General features: G+C 42.4%; 1 protein-coding gene and 1 long non-coding RNA gene across 3 annotated transcripts; one reads left to right on the forward strand and one right to left on the reverse strand.

The window, feature by feature from the left end:
* The first annotated feature begins 1309 nt into the window (after positions 1–1309).
* On the forward strand, positions 1310–8633 carry LOC131107022 (uncharacterized). Its single transcript, XR_009120185.1, has 3 exons — positions 1310–1585; positions 3919–3994; positions 5584–8633. It is a non-coding gene; the product is annotated as an uncharacterized LOC131107022 (long non-coding RNA).
* Positions 2937–20958, reverse strand: mst1rb (macrophage stimulating 1 receptor b). Of its 2 annotated transcripts, none has more exons than XM_058052383.1 (22): positions 20843–20958; positions 20302–20541; positions 15262–16567; positions 13888–14064; positions 13676–13798; positions 12701–12871; positions 12438–12598; positions 12035–12170; positions 10681–10817; positions 10323–10502; positions 10145–10244; positions 9856–10074; positions 9636–9782; positions 7907–8060; positions 7645–7734; positions 7364–7576; positions 5797–5877; positions 5535–5716; positions 5319–5428; positions 5081–5246; positions 4417–4553; positions 2937–3476 (listed from the first exon to the last, which is right to left on the reverse strand). In XM_058052383.1, the coding sequence occupies exons 3-22, from the start codon at positions 16465–16467 to the stop codon at positions 3245–3247; spliced, it is 4122 nt and encodes a 1373-aa protein (XP_057908366.1). In that variant the 5' UTR covers positions 16468–16567; positions 20302–20541; positions 20843–20958; the 3' UTR covers positions 2937–3244. The 2 variants fall into 2 exon arrangements, with proteins under 2 accessions (XP_057908366.1, XP_057908286.1); XM_058052303.1 differs by having other exon boundaries at positions 7364–7579.
* Positions 20959–21603: the final 645 nt, after the last annotated feature.

The raw sequence follows: 21603 nt of genomic DNA on the forward strand, positions 1-21603 counted from the left end.
AGACCCGGTCTGTCCCGACCTTCAGTCTGCCGACTGGACCTGCATGATGTTGTCAAATCGATGGCTTTTAACATCATTGTGGTTACAAGTTTGCGCTGTGGACTCCCGTGCATCGTCTCCTCTCTGCTGTCAACAACTGAGGAAAGAAAAGTTTGATTTTTCTTCTGAGTGTAAAACAAGAGTAGGGGAGTTGTTTGAATTATTAATGCCCCCCCCGTTAAAGATGCAGGTCAGATCTCTCAAGAAATGTGTTTGTGTGCACATACTACGTGCGAGTGTGTGTGTTAAACTGCAGCTTCTTTGATATGGAGTCAATACTACGGGTCATGTGGAGTTAATGATAGCCACTGGGTCGCACGTCCGCACAAATACAAACCAATGATGCGTTTTCAATAGCATAGCATTATTAATAAGCTACAAAAGCAACATCGAATCTGTTGCTCAGATAGGCGAGATCTTCCGTGCAGCCAGCAGAGGATCATTGTCCACTCAGGTAGTGTACTGTATGTGTAAATAAATAAATGGTTATTTGTATAGACAGCAGATCATGGCGGTTGCATCCGGGAAAAATTGAGGCACGAGGAAAAATGTTTCTGTTTCTGACACACGGAACCCTTCCTGCTAGCTTGACGCTGACTCTCTTCAACATGCCTCACACAATTATTAAACATATTTAAAGTACAAAATGTTGGCCTATAGGAACAGCACTAATAAATGAAAATGTAAGATGATTGAAGAACAGATTTGACAATCTGTTTGACAATCAATAAAATCTCGACAAGTGGAATATATTCAGTTATGGCAGAGACAAACTCTTTACAACCATTTACCCAATACAGTAGATAGAATCTGAGAAAATAAATTGTATTAAACATAAATAAGATCTTTTTGACGTTGTTAAAAGACCGAGCCTGGCCCTTTAAGAAGAATTGCATTATGGGAAAAGTGAGTGTAGTTTTAGGTATCTCCCGTTCTCTTCTACACCTCCCATTGTCTTCTGAGTCCTGATTGGTTGTAGACCACTGTCAATCAATCTCCTTCTTGCCGCCTTGACGGTGTCTCCTGCTGCATCATCGCTAGCATTTAGCATTTGAATGCTAGCGACGTTCTGTACCCATAGTAGATACAATCTGAGATACAAAGTAGATACAATCTGAGAAAACAAATCATATTAAACATAAATGAGATTTTTTGGACGTTGTTAAAGACCGAGCCTAGCCCTTTAAGAAGAATTGCATTATGGGAAGTGAGTGTAGTTTTAGGTGTCTTCTCTCCCTTTCTCTTCTACACCGCCCATTGTCTTCTGAGTCCTGATTGGCTGTAGACCACTGTCAATTAATCTCCTTCCTACCTTGTTTCCTGTTCCATCGTGGCTAGCATTTAGCATTTGAATGCTAGCGATGGCGTTCTGAGACGTTCTGTACCCAAAAGGCAGATAAAGTCAGCCGTTGCACAAATAAGTTATGGACTTGCTAGAACGCCACATTCAACCAATAAACAGCAACCATTTATTGATCATTTTATCAGAAAATACGACACTGAATGACCGATGTTTGAACGGATCACTTCCGATTATTACCTTGTGGTAAGTGCGGAAAATACGACTTATTTTCATACAAAGTATATTTTTGGACAAGAAATATGTACTGTATGTACCATGTAACTGTTTAATGACTTTGCAGGTATCCATCATAAGCTAAATCTAACAGAATGTTTACACTCATCGCAGCAACGATGCTCCTCTAATGAGGCTGACGTACGATAATAAGCAGACAAACCGCTACTGCCAATCGTAAGACAGCTTGCACACTGACGGCAAAAAAGAAGCAACATTGTGGAAAAGACATCAAAGTTCCTCCACTATAGAGCAGGACCTTATGGTGAACCCAGCTCAGGAGAAAAGCTCGGAGATGCTCACGCAGTTGTTCGCCTTTTATTGCCCCCAGATAACAGCGAAGGGAAGGGAAGAGACGCAGAAGGATGCTTTGCACACTTAAGATTTTGACATCTACATCGGGATCGCTCTTTCTTTATATCAAAGGGCCCCGTCACACTCGGGGCCGGATATCAACAACAATATGATATTTATTTCCTTCTTCGTTGCTGTGGGAGATATGTGTTCCTTGTGGATGGGCGTGCTTCGTTCAGGGACTCATTTGATGCCATGCGGGGGCCGTTGGGTTTATTTGAGGGGCTGACAGATTGATTGTGTCATCCCCTCTTTTAATTTGGGATGTAGTAGTTTGCCTGGCAACTCCTAAGAGGGAAATAAATAGTTTAGATGGGAGCAACAAATACGTAACGACGAACCTTTTCAACCGTTTCTCTCACAGTGTGCCTTTTTGCAGCAAGCCGATAAAAAGTGTCTCCCAAGCTGCACTTTGAACACCCCTACCGTATGTATCATCTGCATAGCTTATTCGGGTGATTTAAAGAGATTGTGTGGAACAAACCTGGCTCTTTGTGTGCTTACAACGTGCAGCAAACATTAAAGTACTCACCTTAGCGCAATGCCGACCTCTAGCGGTCACTGCACGTAACACTACAAAATCAAAAAGGTAATGAATATGGAGGACCAAAACTGCCAAAATAAAAAAAAAATAAATAAATAACAGTATAAAAATAAAAGTATAAATATAAATGGAAATAAAAACAAAAATAACAAAATATTTATGTATATATTTTTTTATTTATTTCCATTTATATTTATTTTTTGTATTTAATTTTTTGATTTCTTTTTTCATTTTTGTTTTTATTTTCACTTTTATTTATTTATTTATTTATTATTTTGGCAGTTTTGGTCCTCGAAATGCAGAAGGAAAAACTATTAAAATAAATATAAATGGAAATAAAAACAAAAATAAAATAATATTTATGTATATATTTTTTTATTTTTGTTTTTATTTCCATTTATATTTATTTTTTATTTTGGCAGTTTTGGTCCTCCATAAATGAAAGCGCATCTTGACAAAATTATAAACAAATAAATATTTTAATTTATTACACTATCTCAAACATGGGGTCCATACAAGTAACATTAGATTTAGCTTTTGTTTTGCACATAGAACTAAAAGTGTGATCCAAAGGATACAGAACAATTAATGAACTGCAAAAGAATTAGAAGCAAATGTGTGAAGCCATACCAATTAAGACATGACTAGAGGATCTACAGCTGCACTGTACGGTAGAAAAGCAGGCACGGCTTGTATTTGGTTCCATTGTTTGTTCCACTTGAGTTCAGGGATCAGGAGGAGATGGAGTCATCGTCTTCAGCATCAGTTGAGTCACATTCATCAGCAGATTCGGTGAGAGCCGGGTAGGGGCGTGGCTGGTCCAGGTTTACATAAGTGACATTCAGACTGATGTAGTGTTCTCCCTCGAGGCTGGATAGGATCGTGGTGACGGCCGACGCCAGCGTAGCAAAGTTAGGCCGCAACTCTGGATCGGGGTCCCAGCACTCGAGCATAATGCTATACCTGGAAAAGGATGGACTGTGTGAGTCGTTCAGTTGCATCATTTTAACTCATTAAACTCATTAACTCGGCTACAAATAATACATTCATTCAAACCTTTGTGGCATCTCCCCCAAAGACTCGGGTGTTAAACACGTTTTCATCGCTTAGTTTATGATAATCCATCGTATCCAAGGATGACTTCTCTTCTTCTACGGGTTAGTTTTGAGGCGACTGAAAAGTCCAATATGAGATCTGCAGGGTCTATTGCTATGGGGGTATATGAAGTTAATGTCCGTTGTGGTCTTGACTGCAGGGACTATCTGCAAGGCCGCATCGCAGTGCATAATTGACAAACATGATTTACCCAGGCTTTCGTGGGCGATATAGAATGATGGGGTGTCTAGAGTTTGACACATTTGATCAAAGTGATGATTATTCTGTTTGTGTTCGCCTTTACACACAGCAGCATGTTCGGCTTGGGGCCGCAGTTTGGCCAGCGGCGGCTCTGCTGAGGTGTAGAGACTCGACAAGTATTCACGGTAACATACACCAACTTTCCATAGCCCCCTTAACTAAACTCGGACGTGGAACAAGATGCAAAGTATAAATGGCTCATCTATTGTAATCCAACGCACACAATGAGATTTGTCATTAGAATATTTTCTAAAACTGCAAAAACAAGTTTAATAGTAACGTTTCTCAAGCGTACGTGTTTCTGGTGTAAACATTAACCTCAACACATCTCCTCTAACTGTGCTGAAATACCAAGTGGTGGACAATTTACAGATTTCACATTGCTGAGTCATCATATGCGCACTGTGCCGGTTCAAAGCTACCCTTCTGGAAGCTAAACATTATTTATACTAGTCCTAAGTTACAAGTAACCCTGCACGAACACAGCCAGGAATCATCGTCAGACTGATTCAGATAAGAAATCTGATGCTTTAACGGTGACACTTACAAAGGGCCAGGGCAGTACTGAGGCTGGGGGAGCCTTCTGCCCTTCAGTAAGTAGTGTGTTATGTCATAGGGGTCCACTTCTGGGTAAGGGCTCGCTCCTCTGGTCAGCATCTCCCACATCAGCACACCAAAGGACCACTGCATCAGGAGGACACACAAAATATGGACTAATTGTATTGCAATTGAATGCAGCGTTGATTATCTTTTTTGTTATAAATTTACTTCAAATTTTATTAAACATCCAGAAATCCAGAAGCAAACATCCTAGCTTTCTTTTTCTTAATTAGCTTTGTAATTAGCACAGTCTATGAAAAACTAAAACTATGAACTTAAACTATAATAAATGGTCAAATAAGATGACTCAGATTCATGACTGTACCTACCTACCTCCCTACCTACCTACCTACCCACCTACCTACCTTCCCACCTACCTACCTACTTGCCTACCTACCTACCTACCTGTCACTCATGGCTGTCTCGCACGTCCATGCACGTATGAACACGCCAAACACAGAAAGCAGTCTCAGAGAAGCGACCAACAATTTGCAGTTATTAAGTGGTGATACATTCAATGACAGCTAACATGAGTCGCTAAACTTTGCCAAATGGCTATCAATGTCAGACCGGGAAGAGGGCAAGTCAGCACCTTAGCTTTATTTGCTCACCACATCGGACTTTGAAGTAAATTTCTGCGTCCGTAGACTCTCGATGGCCATCCATTTGACGGGCAGTTTTGCCTTTCTGTGGTCTTGGATACTGTAGTACTCCTTATCGAAAACATCCCTGGCCATGCCAAAGTCTGCCACCTTGACCGTGTAGGACTCATCCAGCCTGACACAAAAGGCAACATCACATGTAGCGACACCACGTCGGTTGGAGGAATGGCGTGTTTGTGTGACTCACATGCAGTTGCGTGCCGCAAGGTCTCTGTGAACAAATTTCTTCTGAGCCAAATACTCCATCCCCTTGGCAACCTGCAGCCCGAAGCCGATCAGATCCTTCACAGTTGGGTTCTACGTAAAAGCCACGCACGACAAACAGAATAAGAAGGGGTTAAGGTGCTTCATCAGTGCGTGTATAAGATCAGGAATATCCACTCTCGGAACGCTAAAGTCCCACCCTCTTTTCGCAGCGTATGAAATGACGCAGGTCTCCATGTTTCATGTAGGGGAGAACCACCAGCGGGAGACCTTCTTGTGGGAGAAGGATGCCCAGCAGAGACAGCACATTGGTGTGATGGAACCCCTTCATTATGATGCCTTCTTTCAGAAACTGCTCCACCTCCTCCACGTCTGTTATTCCTGATGGCACACAAACTTTTCAGTAGGAGTACTACTCTTGAACAGTACACATGATAAACGAGTACCGATGGCTGACTCACGATTTAAAGATTTGACAGCACAGTGTATTTCTCTGCTGTTATGGTCAGTGAAGTAGCCATGATAGACTGTTCCAAAATGACCTGCAAGAGAAACCCAAAAAAAAAACACAATTGCAGAGAACTTGCAAAACTCGCTATACTGTCTTTACAGTACATCCCCGTTTTTCCCAGAAGGTACGTTCCACGCCTACCAGCAAATGCAATAAACGGCCACCCATCCTTCTTTTATTCATCGTATCCTCAATTAGGTTGTGGGGGCATGCTGGGGCCGATCCCAGCTGCCTGAGGCGGGTGGCCAGTCAACGCGGGGCACATATCCAATCCAGTCCAATCCACTTTATTTATATAGCACATTTTATAAACAGAGTTTCCAAAGTGCTGCACAGACTAGTAAAATAAAAAGTCAAAATAAAATACAATAAAGGTACAAATTGAATTTAATCCAAAACTAAAAGATCAAATATTAAATAAAATTGTAAAAAAGATATTAAAATATTAAAAACAAGAAGCAAAGCAATAAAAGTACATAAAAAAATAAAAGCAATTAAAATAAAAAGAACTAAAAGACACAGGACCAAACGACTCACTCCGAGTTAAAAACAAGAGAATAAAAGTGGCTTTTAAGACGAGACTTAAAGCTTTCCATGTTGGGGGCCTGGGGCCAACCATAGAAAAGGCTCAGTCCCTCTGGTCTTAAGTCTCGTCTTGGGCACCACAAGTTGGAGCTGGCCCTCGGACCTCAGTGACCGCGCTGGAGACTAAATTTGGATAAGGTCCGAGATGTATTTGGGGGCCGGCACATTCAACGCCTTAAAAACAAACAATAAAATCTTAAAATCAATCCTAAAGCCAACAGGCAACCAATGCAGGGAGGCCAAAATGACATCCAGACAAGCAACCTTTTACGGCCATATTTGTACCTACAGACAACCTAACAGCCTCGCTCTCGTAGACCCGATCTACTGTCTCATCTGGTGGCACCCCCATAGGTACTCACTGCTAATTAACAATAAGATACATGATGGACAGGCGGCACGGTGGTCTAGTGGTTAGCGCGCAGACCTCACAACTAGGAGACCCTCGGCCATCTCTGTGTGGAGTTTGCATGTTCTCCCCGTGCATGCGTGGGTTTTCTCCGGGTACTCCGGTTTCCTCCCACATTCCAAAAACATGCTAGGTTAATTGGCGACTCCAAATTGTCCATAGGTATGAATGTGAGTGTGAATGGTTGTTTGTCTATACGTGCCCTGTGATTGGCTGGCGACCAGTCCAGGGTGTACCCCGCCTCTCGCCCAAAGACAGCTGGGATAGGCTCCAGCACCCCCGCGACCCTCGTGAGGAAAAAGCGGTAGAAAATGAATGAATGAATACATGATGGACGAAGTGCACACAACTGTGGTGTGTTCAGGGACCGCTGGAAAAAGTGCAAAATCTCAAAAACCAAAAACATTGAAGCATAAAAACATGAGGGGGTGTGGTCTGGTAACCGTGGCACCAGATTTTGAAGACTCCAAAATGGAGAAAGGGCGGGGGTCCACTGTACTATAATAGTATTTTTTACTTTTACCTTTGCCAATGATCCGATGGTGCTGCACGATCAGCATTTCAGCAGGAATGAGAACATCCTTCACTTCCTCCAGCAGCTCCGGCCTAAAACTGGAAATGGAGATTTTCTCTGCCGCCATGAGAGGAGTGAGGGTCACGTCTATACTGCTTGCAGCGTAGGCCAAGCTGGGGAAGGCCACGGACCCAACCATGGGAGTCGGAGGATTGAGGGACACTACTAGTGAAAACACAGACATTTATTAAGGACAGAGAAAATGGCACCACAGCATGTCTTGGAGGCACCTCTCCTGTAGTCCCCAACGGGTGACATCTCCACGCTATTTGACGCGGAACGGCTAGCACTGTGAGCCAAACGGGTCTCCACCATGGAGGCTGAAAAACATTTCACAACATTGTTTTAATTATCAACCACCGATGAGTAGAGCCGACAAACATAGACAATGAAACACCAAGGATGTTCCGGTTGGAGGAGCTGCGTAATTCACCGACAGCCGCGGCGCTAACTGCTGCATAAACAGGTCTGAACAAGGTCCAAACAGGCTACCTTTCTTTTTCTTCCGCAAGTGCTTCATGACAACGAAGGCTAGCACAGCCCCGGCCACCAGAGCCGCCAAGATCCCCAGCACTATCCCGACCATGTAGTGGTTGCTGACTCGGATCACGGTACCCACATTGTGGACTTGTCCGTTAATGGAGATCTGGAACGAAGAGTCATCATACATTTTAAATAAAGGCTTTTCACTGCAACAGGAAACCATTTTTAAATATTCATCCCAGACTCAAGATGAATGCATTTCCATACATATACTGTATGGGTAACAAATACTCTCTAGGGTATATGTACTTCATCATGCCTAATGTATGCAGCCATCACCCTACAAGCCTAAGACCCCCCTAATGGCCACACCGTAACACATGCACATGATGTAATGTGGTCAAACATGAATAAAGTATTTTTGGTATTTCATTCCATGGTTTGTGCACTTATATGGTTTTACTGTGTACAGGAAAACTGATCTTATGGACCAGCGGGTTTTCAATCCAGCATTGCTAGCCTACCCAGATTGGTGAAATGTCCAATTTCCCATACGGAACATATTTCAAGTGAGGGGCAGACTGCCTGAAATCAGCCCAAAAGGCCAGGCATTCAGTGATACATGTATAATGTACAAATGTATCATTTCCGGTGACTCGGACCCGGTGGAGGAGAGTCCAAAGGGCAGCCCGGGGGCCATTTTCAGCTTAAATTAAACTACAGTAAACCTCGGATATATCGGATTCAATTGTTCCCACTGGTTTTGTCTGATATAAGCGAAATCCGTTATATGCATATACCGGAAAATGTCCGTTTTGCGCATATATCGGATTTATATCCGGTATATGCGTAAATCGGATTTTATCTGTTATAAAAAGGCACTTCCTTGACTATGTTTCCAATGTACCTGGACGCGCAAGCAACGCTGCAAACGCTGCAAATGACGTCGTATAGCGGCCTGTCACGATTCGGCGAATCGGAGCGCCACGATGCGGCCATCCGATATATGCGAGGGAAAATTAATGGAAATGCATTGGAACGGGACTGGAGAGTTTGTCCGAAATAGGCGAAATCCGTTATAAAAAATCCGATATATGCAATGAATTTTTATTGGAAATGCATTACAGAAAAATTGGTTCTTTTTTATCTGTCCGTTGTGAGCGAATTTCCGATATATCCGAGGGTTACTGTAATTGGCTTTGTCACCTATAACACAACGCTTATATGGCTTATAATTAGGGATGTCTGATGATTATCGGCCTGATATCAGCATAAAAATGCAATATTGGGCTGATTTTTTTTTTCCCGATCATGAAAACTGATATTAAAAAATGCTGTATACAACTCATACTGTATGTGTTCATTCCACCACAGGAGGTATATCATGTTACACATATCAGTATCGCAAAATTTACAGTTGGACAATATCGGCGTATTGATTTTCGGTGAAAAAGCCAATATCGGACATCCCTACTTATAGTACAATATACTGACCTGCATTGTATTGGTTTTTGCATCTTTTTGCTCATTGGACGATCAACAAATGACAATAGTGGCGATATGGACCTTTTCCATAGTCTACTTTTGTGAGCCAATGTCATTGTAGTATCTATTAATAATTAATTAATCTATAAATTAATATAAAATATGAACCTGTACATCACACATTACAATACATAGAATGTACAGAATTTGTGGTGCATTTCAGGTAATCATAGAAAGCAGTATCCTGACCAACCTTTACTGGCAATCCCTCGCCGGGGATTGTTATGTTTTTGGGTATCCTGCAGGTGATTTCATTGTCCAGGACTTTAGCATCACAATCGACGCCCGCCACCGTCATAACGATGGTCATGCAGGAGCTCACCAGGTTCAGTTTCTGATGCTGCGGAAACCAAGGCAAATCGAAACCATGATATCGGAGAAGATGGATCAATTCGATATTGATCCATCCTTACATGGAGTGAAACTTCATCAAACCCGGGGTACAAATGCAGCTCATGTCCCTCTGTTTCAAAAGGTATTGGTCGGCCGTAGGGGTGGTAGGAAAACTCCTTGTTCCAAAGTCCCTTTGCACCATCCATGTCGAAAGAAAGCTCTCCTTCTTCTGACTCATCCCTTGGGAAGACAGGAGTGATGCATTCCATCCTCGTGGACGAGGCCTTGCTGATGCACTCCTATAACCAAAGGAGCTCATACTTTAAGTCATATACATCCATGTATTACTACAGTACTACTACATCGTACCCGTGTCACAGGCTTCAGGTGGCTCTCGTTGGGTTTAAAGCGGATGATGGTCCGATAAACAGAATCAAGGTTCTCTCCTTCGATGGTTATTTTCGACCCCCTGGAATTCATACAAATATACCAATTGATGACATTTTAATTACTGTAATTGAAGTTCTGCCGGTGCTACTACTTTTACCTGTCAAAGCTGCAGTCGGGCAGCACGGCTGTAATCTTTGGGTTTTCTTTGTAGTAGAAGACCTTTGTTGTGACCACAGGAGACTTGTCAATGAAAACACCTAGAGGGACGTCCCTCACCTCTGAGATGGGCTGGGAGCGACAGATGATGGAGGACATATTGCCTTTAGGTTCTGTGACGCTGCAAAGAGGACAGTGAATGGGAATAATCACAATAAAATCATCATGTTTTGCATGTCATAAACATCAATTCTAGTTTATTCTTCCAATATTATAAAACCACTCTGGGAACATAAATTTTCGTAAGACTCATAAGTAAATGAATGTCAATCTAAAAACAACACAATAGATTTTCATACCTCACAATTGGGCACGGCACATCGTCGAGTGTGACTCTCCTTGTGGTTCCGGCATCCAAGTGAGCTCCGGTTATTGTGATCAACGTTCCGCCAATGCGAGGCCCATAGTTGGGTTGGATTTCGGTGATGTTGGGAATCTGCAGAAGAGACGTTAGGATAAGTTATGACATATTTACAGGTTGATGTGTTGCAGGTAATAGTCAGTTCCCAGCCGTCAGAGCCTTCTCTGCTGGCCATAATTTTACCAACTTAAATTACAGTACAATATTTGTTCCCTGGAATTGTATTCATTTGTTCCCAACAGTCTGTTATCTTCATATTGTTGTTCCGTGGCTTGTACTTTGCGTGTATGTTACTTTTTTGTCCAATCAGATTTCAGCTTTTGTGTGTTGCCTTGTCAATGTCATCTACCCAAGGCCTTCAGAATCAGGAGTGCTGGCCTAATTGCGCTTAAACACTGTGAGCAATGGGTTGTTTATTTTCTCACACCGACGTCAACATTTTTCCTTCCCTGACTGGTTGATGCCCGATGCCAAAACACGCAAAGTTACCAGTGTGCTTGAATGCATCACCACATGATGACATGAACATTCATTCATTCATTCATTCATTTTCTACCGCTTTTTCCTCACGAGGGTCGCGGGGGTGCTGTCTTTGGGTGAGAGGCGGGGTACACCCTGGACTGGTCGCCAGCCAATCACAGGGCACATATAGACAAACAACCATTCACACTCACATTCATACCTATGGACAATTTGGAGTGGCCAATTAACCTAGCATGTTTTTGGAATGTGGGAGGAAACCGGAGTACCCGGAGAAAACCCACGCATGCACGGGGAGAACATGCAAACTCCACACAGAGATGGCCGAGGGTGGAATTGAACCCTGGTCTCCTAGCTGTGAGGTCTGCGCGCTAACCACTAGACCGCCGTGCCGCCCATGACATGAACAGTGGAGCGCAATTAATAAGGAAACAGACTTGGTGTTGTTCATCCTGCTTTGTGCGTCATAACAACAAATAAATGAGTTTCATTTAAAAACTGTATTTTGTGTTTGGTTGTGTTGACATTGATTAATGTTTATATTTGTTTGATGATGTCAAACATTTACCTAAGTGTATCAGGAAGGGGGGAAACACTTTTTTCACACCACTGTATGTCTATAGTGTATATGTGATGTATTTAATGTAAGTTTGTAATGTTATTAGATAAATATTGCTTTTGTGTAGTAGTTGTTAAGAGACGATGTAGTATTACTGATGGTTTGTATACTTGTGACATGATACTGGAGGTATTAAGAGGTGGCTTGGGTCCAGGAGGCCCAGGTACCAAACGCACCGCCCGCCACTGGTTACCAGAAATGTGAAGCCTGGCATTTCTGCCTTCCCGTCAATAGAGTAGCGTCCCTCCAACTTGCCCTCATGCACTTCCACTGTAATGGTGACTGGCTTAGACAGGTCAGTGGCGCTGGAGCGAATCTTACAAACCAGGCTAAAAAAAAACACACAACATGGCCGTGATTATATTATACAAGGTTATACTACTGGCTTTACAGCTTGTTATACATTGAAAAGAAATACAGTATGTACTTGTAACTTGCAGTTTTGCTGTAATATGTTCAGGTACAGGTACAATAAAAACACAAGTTTGATTATATCAAGTATTAAAGTGTATTAGGTACTGTACTACAGAAGTTCAAGGACATGATGAAGGCTCCTTGAGAGTATTTGTAGTATTTGCTTTTGTGTATGTACTCACTGTGTGTTGTTACTCTTGACCGGAAGCACAGCGCATAAGGTCTGTCCCAGTCGTACTTGGTGGCTTCTGGACGTAATAGCGGGTCTTAAAGGGGACTGGAACTCCCATCCACACACCGTTAGCTCTGTTTGACCATCAGGGGGAGCAGTCCGTGGAAAAAACTGTGTCAATAAAGCAGAATATGTAGCACTACTTTGAAATTAAATCATGTGTATTAGTTAGAAAACCGTTTCTTTGAAAACGGGGTCTAGAACTAGCCTGACCCCGGTGATCCCTGGTGGGCAGGACTCATTCCTCCACCGATTAGAGCACTCGCTCTCCCATGAGCAGACACCCGAGCACCAGCCACAGCCCATGAATTTAGGGGCCGTCAGACACACGGCACAGGTCAGGAAGTGCTGACAGCCGGGTCCTCTCTGGGGAACCTGAATCATCTGGAAGAGAGATGATTGTTTAACTCAATCAGAGGACAAAGACTGCTTCCTGGTATGAACCCAGATTAAGCCGTGGCTTTAGAACGTTCTCTTTCCTCAACGTCATGTCATATTCAAACTCATTTCACGGAACTTCAGAGGAAATTCACATGAAACCTTAATCAAAATAGAAATCAAATCATGATCATATCGTGCCATAAGATTAACCCGGGTTCTGATGTCACAGCCCGTCCAACACACAAGCATGCACTCACTACAGCACGGGTTTCCAAAGTGCGGCCCGGGAGCCATTGGTAGCCGTCAGACGTTTTTTTTTGGTCTGTGTCATCTCTGTGTGGAGTTTGCATGTTCTCACCGTGCATGCATGGGTTTTCTCCCGACCCCCCCCCCCCCCATTCCAAAAACATGCTAGCTTCAATTGCTACCCCAAATTGTCCATAGATATGAATGTGGCTGGGAATGGTTGTTTGTCTATACGTGCCCTGTGATTGGCTGGCCACCAGTCCAGGGTGGACCCCGCCTCTCGCCCCAAGGCAGCTGGGATAGGCTCCAGCATACCCCCACAACTTTACTGAGGATAGCCAGCATAGAAAATAGGTGGATGGATGGAAGTTGAAATCATAAAAAGTTGTTATACTAGGAGAGACAAACGACACAAAATAAAGTTGATGTTCAATAATTATCGGTACTGATAATAATTGCCTGATATCAACATAAAAATACGATATCGGTTGCTTTCCAAAATATCAAAGGAGCCCCTGCGTCCTTTCATTTGTCAGTATGCGGCCCTTGCTGGAAAAGTACCTTGTCTCCAACCACAAACAGGAGATACTCCGACGAGTACACCGCAGCAATGGATGAAACCCTCTGGTTCTCCACCAAAGAGTAGTTAGCAAAGATAATGGGGCTTGATCTTGTCAGCACGAGCTGCAAACACAAACACAAAACATGATGGGAACAGGACAGGACATATTGCATCACCAGAGTGGCTCACTGAAAAAATGAGTGTACTGTACCTGAAGTAATCGACCGGTGGAGGTGCCGATGTGGGCGACGGTCTTGTTGTCAATTGTGGTGACCAACAGGGAGGTGAGAAGAACATTTGTCATCTGTCGGTTGAATAGGTCCACTCGGTAGTACGGCTTGGAAACCATTGTTGGATGGTCTTTGCATGTGGCGTTGTTCTCCATGCTCTGGTAGAAAGGCCACAAGTACTCGATTCATTTATTTCTACCACCTCATCAGATCACAGGTGAACTGGAGCCTATCCCATTGGAAATTAGGATATCATTACAGAAAGTTTGCAGTGTACTGCAGCTATAGAGACACAGTATGTCAAATACTGGATGACAGGCGATAATAATAATAATAATAATAATAGGCCTTGTGTGTTCTTCCTGAGTTAACCAAAATGTTAAAAAAAATACATTTGTGACGTGATTGGCAACATCGCTGTTGTGATGGAATGAAAGATTTTTGTTGGCCGGTCCCGCTGGCAGGTTATCTACCGTTGAGCTCAGCGGCCAAAACTAACAAGAAGACCTCAAGAGGGGGATAAACCCTGGAACTCGGTGAAAGCGTACATTTTGTTGTCTTTTACTAGCATCGAGTGCCAAACCAAATAACTGACTGACACATCGCTGCAAGCTGAAAAGCTCAACATCTCTTCTGGAATAGCATCCGAATTTACAGTCATGGAATTCTCAGTCGACCAGAGCAATTGGGTTTCTGTGAGTTAGTTTCCTACACTTGGGATTTTTCGATAAACCAGCAGTAGAAGGAGCAAAGCAAGCAAGAATCACAGCAAAAACAGAAGCAAAGCCTGAATGACAGTCAGTTAGTTAGATCAATTAGGCTTCCTGTGGGATCTAACTAGCAACCATTCAGCCAAGCCAGAGAAACGCAACATGCTAACCGCTCAGCTTGTCTGCTGGCGCTCCCTCATGGCATCAACACATCTAAGTCAAGTGTATTTTCTCAGCATTTTTAGTAAGCTAAAGTCGGGGTGTCACGAGACACCCGGTTAAAGACCAAGATTGGGTCTGTGAAGCGAGACAAGATTAATTTAATTAATGTATTAATGTATTAATTTAATTTTTAAATATTACCTTGCATTGTTCCACACAAGGCAACACTCTTTTTCACTCTCTGTGTATGCTAGTGGCCCCGCCTCCACCCACCTAGACAAACAGACTGGCAAAAGGGTTCACTCCGTTTATGCCGTTGTTCTATGGAACACACGAATGAAACCGATGCACAGAGTGAACCCTCGAAAATCCCATGCCTTTTTTTTATACCGTATTTCTTGTGATGTAGTCACAAACTGCTGAACTCTCTTACATAATAGCTACGCCATTTTGTATCCCATGGTACTGGAAGTCTTGACTCACCTCATGAGGGCAGCTCTCACAGGGCTGGAAGTGGCAGAGCCCCCTGGAGAGTTGCTCCGGTCCGGAATTACAGCAGTCGTCCACCCCAACCGCGATCGCTTTATTCACGTTGTCCATGGGGAAGGCGCAAAGGGCTGAATCATGCTCGGTGACTCCGCTGTCGTCGGTCACAGCAAAAACCCCGTAGAGGATGTCATCCTCTTCCTCCGCTCCCAACTCCTCCGCTAGCTCCCTGCCTGCTTTGCCAAAATGGGCTGCCTGAACCACGTTGTAAACCACATCCTTGTAGGGTTCGCTGACCGCATTCCTCCTCCGCCGTTTGGGTTCAAAGCGACACTCGAGGATGACCTCGCGGTATCGCCTCATCTCCCATTCATTGCGCGGGAGACGGCCGAGGCGGGTTTGAAAGGGCGATGAATCCTGATCCGGGCTCTCTCTTTGAACCGACAGGAAGTAGACAAACTCCTGAGTGAAAAAGCTGTACACGTATTCAATATGGTAAGTCCTCCTCAGCCCAGGAAGGACGGTCAGGCCACGAACGTCACTGTAGAAGCCATCCTCCGTTGCCAGCGGTCGCCGCACCGATATGGACTTCCTGCCGTAGCGCTGAGTTACGCTTTCGTTGACAGTGGTGGCAACAAAGAAGTACACCGTCTGACCCTCTTCCACCATGGTGACTTTGGTGCCGAGAGGGCTGGCCACACAGTCAGGACAGTAGGCGGCAGAGTTGGAATTCGCCCGGAACAAACACTTGGAAAGAGAAGGTGGCTCTCCGTTAGCGTTGAGTTGGTGAAAGTAGCATACGCCATATTGGGAGCTTCCACAGGAATACAAATACATAAAGAGAGTATCCAACAGCAACACCTGATTGTTTGTGTCTTCCAGGAAATTGGGGTCTTTGTCAATTTGACACTGATCGCAAACCTGACACTCTGGACTTCCCACGGGGCCGGTGCGAAGCCCCCACGTCTTCTCCAAGCTTCTGTTGACCGCTTCGATCACATTCTGAGAAGCGACGTACACCTCCTGGTAAAGGGAGTTGTTCACGATGTTCTGGATGGGGCCCCGTGCTTGGAAGAACGGCATGGTGTAAACCACTGAGAAGTTGACCGGGTTCGGAGCCAGTGAGGGACAGCCGGACGAGGCCAAGGCCAGAAGAGTCTGAAGCCAGACACATGTCCCCCACTGGGGGGTCCAGTTGACCATCACCACCCTGGGGTGCTCGGGGGCCGGCGGCACAGAAAAACAGGGTTACCTCCAGGTATGACGTCGGCACAAAAGCATCTTTAACGCCAGCCAATGATACCTGCCGAGTTAGGATGGACAAAAGGAACAATCACGTTCAATCTTCACAATCTTCATTAGACTTAATAATAATTTATAATCTTGATGTTGTTGATGTTTGTTGTTTGTCCTATGTAAGATTCTGTGATTATATGTGTGGAAAAAAAAAAAACTTATGGAATTGGTAACTGCTATGGCGTGGAGAAGGGGTAGGATTTAATAAGCTTTGCTTCTTCCTGCTCCTTTTCAGACATGTGTAGTAATGAGGTGTTGTGTGTATGCATGTATGTGTATGTGTATATATGTATATATATGTATGTAGATATGTGTGTATGTATATGTATGTATATATGTGTGTATGTATATGTATGTATATATGTGTGTATGTATATGTGTATGTATATATATATATGTGTGTATATATATATATATATATGTGTGTGTATGTATATGTATGTATATATGTGTGTATGTATATGTGTATGTATATATATATGTATATATATATATATATAGAGAGAGAGAGAGAGAGAGAGATTGTAAGTGTATATGTGAGAAAGAATAATGTATATATATATATATATATGTGTATATATATATATATATATATATAGAGAGAGAGAGATATTGTAAGTGTATATGTGAGAAAGAATAATGTAACATAGTATGCATGTCTGAAATAAATTAAGAAAGAAGAAAGAAGAAGATGTACAAGTAATAATCGATTAATGGATTAATTCAATATACAGTAATCCCTCGTTTATCACGGGTAATGGGTTCCAGACCTGAGTGTGATAAGTGAATTTCTTTATTTATAAATGGAATATTGTTATAGTTATCTCTGTGCAGTTTAAGTGTAAAGCAGTCAGTATCTGCTGTGACCACCATTTGCTCCAAATACCGTCCACGCTTATTCAGAGCATCCCAAACATGCTCAATGGGTGACATGTCGGGTGAGTATGCCGGCCATGCAAGTACTGGGATGTTTTCAGCTTCCGGGAATTGTGTACAGATCCTTGCAACACGGGGCCACATTATTATCATGCTGCAACATGAGGTGATGATGGTGGATGAATGACACAACCGGCCTCAGGCGTTCGTCACAGTATCTACTGTACCTGCTTTCACAATGCCATCAATACAGTAGTCAAATAAGTAATTGAATGTGTTTTTGAATGTGTCTTTTAAATGCCTTATATTTGTATTTTACTTCATTGGATCATTTTTATGATGGGAAATGCTTAATTTTGGCAAAACAATGTGAACATTAGATTAAATATGTATATGTTATGAGTAAGGATGTCCGATATTGGCTGTCCAACTCTCAATATCCCAATACCGATATGTAACATGACATATCTCCTGTGGTATAAAGCATTATATAAATATCCGAAAACCCATATCGACCGATATTACATTTTGATACTAATAATTATGGGTACAGATAACTATCAGACATCCCTAGTTTGGAGTAATAATAGGCCACTTATTATGTGGTGTTCTATGCCGTGTAAATAATACCCAATGTGCTTATACTGTACAAAGACATATTGTATTCACTTCATAAAAGTAGTAGCATGGAACTACACAGCACTGAGATATGTTTTTCCACTCTTCCTAACTCTCTGAGTCAGTTTGTGGTACCTTGAAATGTATTTATGACAAGACACGCCCAACATTGCTTGTATTCTTCCGACTGACCAACATGACTTATTGCTGACTAGTTTGCCAAAAGTAAATAATGACAAGACAGTCGTGGATAACCTTGGCAGGAAGTCACGCTAAGAAGAGCTTGATTCACGGTTTACTACCCTCAGCGAGTCGTACCACCATGACTCTCAGTCTGATTGTGTAAATATTACCTCACATTGTTTGTAGTGAATCAGACATTTATTGTACTTGTGTCATTTGACTCCGACATTAGTCTCTAAAGAGAACATCATGTGAGGTTGTTTCGGTTATCAGTGAGTATGCCTTGCCAATGAAGTACTGTGATACTGTCTGGATGTCTGGGTACTGCACGTGACGCATGTTCCTTATTTGGAGCTTGAAAGTAGTCTCCATCACGAGCAGACATTACCTGGTTGATCATTAACCGGGTGCATCAGTTAGGCTGCACTCACAAACCCCCGGCCTCTCTAGTTGGCATTCATGTCACAACCGCTACGTGCCCTGCACGGGAAATGATGTGCACGGACCGATGGTCTGACAAAGTCTCAATGGGACGGCTTGTCTGATCATGTCAGAGCATTTCATCAGGTTCCGATACTTACGTCAGCAGCAAAACAAACCTAAAAAACAAAAATACTTCCTAAAAATACATGTGGAAGCGTTCTTATTGGCTCTTACACAACTGGTGCGTTACATTTTAACAGGGGAAAGTGACTTTTTGGGGTGGTGTTTAAGAGCAAAGGGGACACGAGGGATCCGATTACCGTCACATTGCTCATGTTTAATAAAACATGGCTGAAATTGAGAAGATGCAACGGGACTCCAATTGAACGTGCTGTTATGAAAGCAGCAAGTTCCTAAACAGACAGCAACTTAGCATGCTAACGTGGATGATTTGTAACTAATCGGACTGCAACAATGACAACAATAGGTTTCTTGCTGCTTGTTTGGAGTGGACAGAACGATACAAATACACGTGGTATCAATATGGGATTGATACTAGCATGACTGGATGAATATTCCTCACATACAAATATCTGTATTTGTATTGATTTTTGTTGTTTTCATTGTTATTGAGTATGTTTGCAATCAGAAAGGATAAAGATCACATTGTAACATCTACACGGACGTTGTAAGGATGGTGAGGTGGTGAAGCAATCATCTCTTCATTGCTACTGTCGGCTGCAAGTGCGCCACAACAATATCAGCAAACTCAACTGCTCTTCAGATATAAAATACAAAAGAAACACAAATTCGATGTACGTCACAGTCTAGGAACGGAACTTTTTCGTTCGTTCCCAAAGACCATGTGTAGTAGTTAGTGAATAAGGTAAAAGGAAAGCATATTATTGTGGTTGACATTAGTACATTGTTTTATTTTGCTGTTTTGAATAAAAATGGATGAACAATAGTTTTGCTTAATATCTTTGTTCTGTGTCTTTGCTTAATTACGACCAATTTTCAAAGAAAAGGTACTGGGACTAGTATTGACTTGATATCAGGGCCATGCCAAATGTTGCAGGATTGTAATAAAGTCAAGGAAGATGCATTCACTGGGCTTTGAGAAGGTCAGATTATTGTTATTATTATTATTATTATGTTAGATGTGCTGGTGCCGAGGTCAGGTATGGATCAAGTGGAAGTCAAGCAACCCAAATGAGTACAAAGGATGCAGTGTGGATCCACACAGATGGCTGCCATTTCTTTATCTAGTTCTTTATTTAGATGGGAAGGAATGATTTAATTGTAGAGTATTTTTCAAAGTCAACTTCGACATGGCTCTAAGAATAAGACAATTAGCTAGCTTTATTATTGCACTGGTTTAACTAATAGTTAACTAATTGTTTTAGATGGTTTTCTGCTTGTGTACCTCAGCAGAACTATGATTGTTTTATACGCTGCCCTCGACATAATACGAATATTCCAATTGCGGCACAAACCTGAACAACAATATCTATAGTACTTCCGTGAGGTGCTCATCAAGTTTATTGTGTTAACTTTTCTACATATTTATGGTCATAATACTTAATACAGCAATGAAACCGGTATATATCCAGTAGTTATAAAAAAGGAAAGACATCTTACCTACACAGGTCGTTTCCCGAGTGATGAAAAGTGCGTTAAAAGCTCAAAGTGTTTCGCTAGAGAAGAGTGGTCTCCTTGAGGGCTGGTAGATGTATTAACCTGGAACCTGCAACCTGGATTGGTTTCTCCACTGTTGGACCGACCTTGGTTAGCCTGCTCGCCCCTCCTCCCTGCCCTGCGTGGTGTTGTCGTCCACTCGATGCCATGCTGGTGCAAGGGAGCCAGGGCCGTACCTAGTCACTGGGGAGGGGGGGGGCTCGTCATCTTTTTATTTCATTTATACGAAACGTTGACTTAGTACACTTTTTTTCCTGCTTTTTAAATGTTACAAGCTATCTGTCAGCTTAAGTTGCTATAGTTTTATACACCCCCCAAAAAACTATTTTACATATTATCATCGAACAATTGTGTCTAACAATTTCCTTAAAGAATTCTAAGTCCTTAAAATCTTCCTGGGGGGGGTATTACTACCTAACGCTTTCACTGTAATTGATAAGAACTTTAAGACACATTTAATATAGTTTACCGCTTGAATACTTACGAAGCATCACTCAGCTTTATCTGAGGAAAACTGCATTCTCCTGGGCTGACAGTGAGGGGGGGGGTGACCTAGCGTCTCCATGTGGGGTGTCTGTGAAAAAGGTTGATAAAAGCTGTTTGTTTCCCCTTTCGATTTAAAGCTCATACTACTATTTTCTGGTCTTAATTCCTGTTCTTAAAACTACATCATAATGCATAATCTATCACGATCGTTTCGATAGCTCCCCCTCCATTCTCGTGCAATGGAGTATTCCATGTTGCTGCGCGAGTTCATATTGATTCCGGTAGACCGCAGCAAAACAAACTTGTTGGTGCAGTTTGGAGAAAAAATAATAAATCGAAGGTGCCCTAAGCATTTGCCTGTTTACCTAATCGTAATAATAATAAAAGTATCATAACAATTAAGGTTATTATTTGCACCACCATTTGCTCAATGAGGTCATCCAAACAAACTTCTCGTTACAGTACACTATAATGCAGTACAGTTGTACACAATTGTAACGTACAACCACCATAAAGGTATTCAAAGAATACCTGTGTCAAACCCAACCACAACTACAGTATCTTTGTGTTTTAACACAGCCTTTGCATCTGATGAAGAGCAGGTAGATGTACCTAATGTAATGTACAGTTTCCTTATGTTAACTTGTTTAGGAAACAAGAGTATGTTTTATGCAGGCTCCCTGGCAAGAACAGTTTGGTAACAACAGTTTTAGTGTCATTCAGTCTTACTGCAAAATAAAGCATGATTCCGGTAAGATA

The sequence above is a fragment of the Doryrhamphus excisus genome, chromosome 1 (genome assembly GCF_030265055.1).
Source record: "Doryrhamphus excisus isolate RoL2022-K1 chromosome 1, RoL_Dexc_1.0, whole genome shotgun sequence".
Taxonomy (NCBI): domain Eukaryota; kingdom Metazoa; phylum Chordata; class Actinopteri; order Syngnathiformes; family Syngnathidae; genus Doryrhamphus; species Doryrhamphus excisus.

What these genes read in the sequence shown, in the direction of transcription:
- mst1rb (XM_058052303.1), bottom strand. Translation starts at nt 16,467, where the DNA reads ATGGTCAACTGGACCCCCCAGTGGGGGACATGTGTCTGGCTTCAGACT. An exon ending in CCACCGGTCGATTACTTCAG is followed by an intron (nt 13,799 to 13,887) that starts GTACAGTACACT and finishes TTGTGTTTGCAG; the next exon opens with CTCGTGCTGACAAGATCAAG. An exon ending in GCCCACCAGGGATCACCGGG is followed by an intron (nt 12,599 to 12,700) that starts GTCAGGCTAGTT and finishes TTATTGACACAG; the next exon opens with TTTTTTCCACGGACTGCTCC.